Source organism: Osmerus mordax, chromosome 3, assembly GCF_038355195.1.
Source record: "Osmerus mordax isolate fOsmMor3 chromosome 3, fOsmMor3.pri, whole genome shotgun sequence".
Lineage (NCBI taxonomy): Eukaryota > Metazoa > Chordata > Actinopteri > Osmeriformes > Osmeridae > Osmerus > Osmerus mordax.
In genome coordinates, this window is record NC_090052.1 from 16,880,336 (window position 1) to 16,885,434 (window position 5,099).

At 42.5% G+C, this 5,099-nt stretch overlaps 1 protein-coding gene across 1 annotated transcript; it reads left to right on the top strand.

Annotated features, from left to right (window-relative positions):
• Nucleotides 1-1,802: 1,802 nt before the first annotated feature.
• Nucleotides 1,803-3,915, top strand: LOC136940687 (4-galactosyl-N-acetylglucosaminide 3-alpha-L-fucosyltransferase 9-like). The gene is made up of 2 exons (XM_067232939.1): nucleotides 1,803-1,935; nucleotides 2,755-3,915. Exon 2 carries the CDS (start codon nucleotides 2,766-2,768, stop codon nucleotides 3,813-3,815), a length of 1,050 nt encoding a protein of 349 aa, XP_067089040.1. The 5' UTR covers nucleotides 1,803-1,935; nucleotides 2,755-2,765; the 3' UTR covers nucleotides 3,816-3,915.
• The last annotated feature ends 1,184 nt before the right edge of the window (nucleotides 3,916-5,099 follow it).

Sequence of the window (5,099 nt, forward strand, 5' to 3'; positions counted from 1 at the left end):
AGGCCGTAATCATAATATATATTGGGGGGGACACATCCCCACCAAATATTCAAATCTGGTCAAAATGTCCCCCCCAATAAATGTGCTACGCTACGACAGGCAACCATGCACGCTGTCCAAAATGATCATTAACATTGTAATTCATCTCCCCCAATGTTGACTCCTTGGCTACGGCCTTGTAGTAAATACATTCAATTTACAATGGACAAAGATCCATCTTTAGACTAGTACATTTCTCCTTTGTTAGGTGTTCGCTGTTTCTTTATGTGATAACTGATTTGTGTGAAAAAGAAAGCCGTCATATAGTCAGGATAGACTTTGTCAGAAAAAAAAATACAGCTCATGTTGTCATAAAACCTACTGTCCCAAATATAATCTATGACAATGTCATTTTCAGAATAAAAAGCTGGATAACTGAGCAGATAACCAACAGACAGACGACAACCTACAGAAGACCTACATACCTACGCACACACAAGCAGTGCATTACTGAGTTTCTCACAAGAAAATAGACCCACCTAGTGGGCAACGTTTTATACAACACTTTACAGTAAGCGCTGCTTTGTCAGTTCTGTCAGAAGAAAGGGCAATTGCTCCAAATTGCAGATTTGGTTGACCTATCCCAATAGAGCTAAGCTATGTGTGCCATTGAATGAACATGAATAACTGCTTTAAACGCAGCTGAATGAACGGACCTTTGTGACAAGTGTTTCCCGATGCAAGAGAGCGTTTTCCACGGCTATGTGAGGCTGAGTAAAGACACTGTGCTTGTACTGTACTGTATGCTTGATTGTGTCAGAGTTTTATCTCAGCAGTTGTGTTTCTTCCTGTCATTTGGTTCAACGGAGACATTGTAAGGCACCAAAGTAAACCTACACTATAACGGTGTTTTGGATCAAAGCAGCTGCAGAATGAACTGTAAATGTAATATAACTATTAGCCTATTGGGACTAAAACATTTTGGAATGTTAGTGTTGATGGCAATTCATAAATATTAAAATGGTGATAGAAATTGTGATCGTTTTGTTTTTTCTTTGTATCGGTATGGTCCAAGATGTGAAACAAAAAATGATTAGGCATGAATACGACCCTGTGACAGATACATAGTTTTTTGAATTACATTTCAAAGAGTTTAAAGGTCGCTCGAACAACTGAATGCGTTTAATATTTTTGAAGGAATCAAAATTAATGGGTGAATGAATAAATGAATGATCCATACAGAAGACTCATTGTGTGCCAGATGAGTCCTGGGGTTTGAGCCGGGCATCTTGGAGCTACATTTTTTGTTGAGAAACATTTCCAACAACTTAATGGACAAGATCAGTTAGTTATAAGCTGAGGTAAGCTAAAACGGTGAACCATAACATCTGCCAAGTTTGACATTTTTTGTATCTGCATGTTTTGTCTTGATCTAAAATGCAGGGCGAAGGTTTGCAGTATACACTTAAACCACACTTTTGTTTAACACACATTATCTTCCTGTTCTTTGGTTACATTTACATTTAGTCATTTAGCAGATGCTCTTATCCAGAGCGACTTACAGTAAGTACAGGGACATTCCCCCCGAGGCAAGTAGGGTGAAGTGCCTTGCCCAAGGACACAATGTCAGTTGGCATGACCGGGAATCGAACTGGCAACCTTCGGATTACTAGCCCGCTTCCCTCACCGCTCAGCCACCTGACTCCTTCCCTAGTTGTTGGGTGTCTTATTTTATTCTTAAGCAATGTTGACAGGCATTAGAAATGGCAGTGTATCTAAGGTGTGCCTTTAGGAACAAAGGTTGGAGAGTCATTCTGCAGTCATACACTAATACTTTTCTAGGATGTGGAAGCACATGAGCTAAATGTGACGTAGAACTTAACTCAGTTGAGACTTATCAACTAAGCCTGTCTATGTCTTTCATTCTTGTTTAAAATCCAGTTTTACAGCAAGCAGGTAAGACCAGCAGTTCAGTTTCTTTTGATGTATTATGTCTAATTTAAGATTTATTAAGTACAGTTTATAATTTTACTGTTATCTTGTTTATTATCTTCAGACATGTCTGGTAACCTCCCTCAGTGTTGTTATACAATAATAATAATAATACAATGTGCTTGGAAACAAACTCATCTAAAGATATGTTACAATACATGTGGTCCATTCAGCTTCATTGCTTTAAAGCGCACCCCTCAATGATTTGTTTTCAGTCTATGGGGAACGCAAGTAGTAGAAATCAGTGGTAGAGTCTTATACAAGTCACAGGAGGTGTTCGGACGTTCCCAGAGCTGGTGACCTACCCACTGGCTCGTTCGCATAAGAAACCCTTATCTACAGCGTTTATTACAAGATTCCGTATTTTACGTGCAGTTATTTGTATCATGGCAATAAGAAAGTAAACAGGTGTATTCTAGAAACTCAAATATTGACGGCCTACTGTCATCCCAAATTCAATTCACGTCAAACCCTTTTATTTACTCCCAAGGGAGGGACTTTGATGATGGCATATGTTAAACGATGAATGGATATATGCTGGTAAATCGTTTATGGTCTCACCTTACGAAATGTAACACACATTTTGAAATATATAAATATTGCAAATGCCACATAGCTTATCAATGAATACACTCCTATAATAAACCTTTGTGTTAACTGCTACACTGTTGACTTTTACCGGGTCCTGTCCTGTCCAGTGATTCCTGTGTCGATGAGAGTAGGATTACATTTGTTTATCTGCTTTTACACATAATGAAAATACCTCCTTTTCCACTCTCACAGGCTGAAAGAGGATGTCTGTATCATTCCGTAGGATCGGACGATGGGTCTGGACAGTTTTTTCTCTGCTGGCCTTTCTGGTCTCCTCCCTCCTGTTCTACAGTTCCCCATCCGATTGGGTCGCACTCCTGGCTAAGAATTTCAATTTGCAGTCAAGGGAAGTGATTGTGCTGGTCTGGCACTGGCCCTTTGGACATCCATTTGAGCTGACAGCTTGTGGCTCAAGGTTCAACATCCATGGCTGTCATCTAACAGCTGAAAAGGAGCTCTTCAGCAAAGCTGATGCTGTTCTCATCCACCACAGAGAGATAGCCACGGATTGCTCTAATCTGCCTACGTTCCCCCGACCCCCCTCCCAGAAATGGGTGTGGATGAATCATGAATCCCCCTCTCACACAGAAGAAATTGCGTGCCTGGAAAATGTCTTCAACTTGACCCTCAGTTACAGACAGGATGCAGATATCCACATGCCTTATGGATCCATCGTCATGACAGAGAAGAGGCCAACTGTCATCCCTTTCAAAAAGAGACTGGTCTGCTGGTTTGTCAGCAACTGGAAACCGCAGCATAGAAGAGTGTGGTATTACAAGGAGTTACGCAATCACATCCGCATTCACACATATGGGATCCCTTTTGGCAGAAAGGTCACTGAGAGTGACTACAGGCTCATTGTCTCCAGTTGTAAGTTCTACTTGTCCTTTGAGAACTCCATACACACGGACTACATCACAGAGAAGTTCTACAAAGCCCTCAAGTTGGGTTCCGTTCCTATAGTGATGGGCCCATCCAGACAGAACTACGAGAAGTTCATCCCCGGAGACGCCTTCATCCACGTGGATGACTTTGAGTCTCCCTTGGGCCTAGCCAAACACCTCCAGCACCTGGACCAGAACGAGCACAGCTATCGTGGGTTCTTCCGGTGGCAGAAGGACCATGAGGTGAGCCTCACTGGCATCCCCCTGCAGAACGCCTGTTACACCTGCGACTACATCCGACGCCATCCTGAGCGTCGGACCGTCAAGCAACTCTGCAAATGGTTCTGGGACGATACAGAATTGAGCTGAGATGGGACACTAGAGGTCAAAACGTTTCCAGGTGACGAAACGCGAATGCCCCCAAGTCAAATATGTGGAATCCTATTAAATCAAACTGTACTAACTAATCCTGGCACAGATGTATGTTCTTGTTGGACTGAATACACTTGGAGCAGTTTCATGACATATTTGACTGAACACAGTGAACAGGAATGTTTGAAGTAGGAACCTAACCTACAAAAGCTTTTAGCAATAGAAGGATCTAGCATGACGACAATGCAAAGGTCAATTCAGGTAGTGTTTACCTAGGTAAAGCTGCCTTATCATATTTTGACAAAGCCACATAAGCGGGAGAAAGTTTGTCATTATTAATGCTGTGGCTGTCAGTAGGGGGCACTCTAGACCCACCATACACTGTGCATTGTCTGGACAGACAATACTCCATTTCATACATCGCCATTTCAAAAGCATGAAATTAATATTTATGTATGTGGGAAAATGAATCCCATTTGTCATATAAATGAAAAATGGGCTCAAATTAGAGGTCGGAGACATGGTGGAGATTATCGTGTTGCTTAATGCTTAATTGGACCCAGCTACTAATTAGCTTGGCTTTTATCATCCAACTTATGAACAGCTCCCGATTTTCTCAACTTCTGAAAATGTTGACAATGAAGTGTGGGCCCTGGAAATGAATTTAAAGTTGTTGTACTATGAGGAAGTCTTATCGCTGTGCTTGGTGCTTGTTATCACAGTGTTCTTGCCACAACCTTCACACTCATACAATCAACACTCCATTCAATCCTCTATTCCTCTGCTTGAACCACAAACCGCTGTAAACCCTGTTCCCTGTCCTCTTTTTTACAGTCACTCTCACAAATGATACGTGTTGTTCACAGACACTACCTTTTCTTTAGCCGATGAGTCATTGCAAGCGAGGAGACCTTTACTACATCAATCTCAGTCGCATCCATTCTATTTCCACCTCCATTAACGCGAGTTAATGTTCCATGCCGGTGTCTTTACTTACTCCGCCCGTCACTCCCCGCGTCTCTGTCTGAACAAAAAAGGCAGCTGATAGAGAGAGAGGGAGAGAGACAGACAGAGAAAGAGAGGGAGAGAGACAAAGAGAGAGAGAGAGGGAGAGAGAAAGAGAGAGAGAACAGCGTGTCTGTGCAGACTGAGCACTCGGGGTGTTGGGGAGCAGCTCTCGGAGAGGGCTGCCTGTAGTTGTCTAAGTGCATGAGACCTCTGCTTGTGTCTGCAGTGCAGTATGCACAGAGGCGTTGGTTGTGGCCTCGCTGTGCACACTGG

Bases quoted from the DNA above. Each gene is read 5' to 3' on its own strand.
- LOC136940687 (XM_067232939.1), top strand. From the start codon at position 2,766: ATGTCTGTATCATTCCGTAGGATCGGACGATGGGTCTGGACAGTTTTT.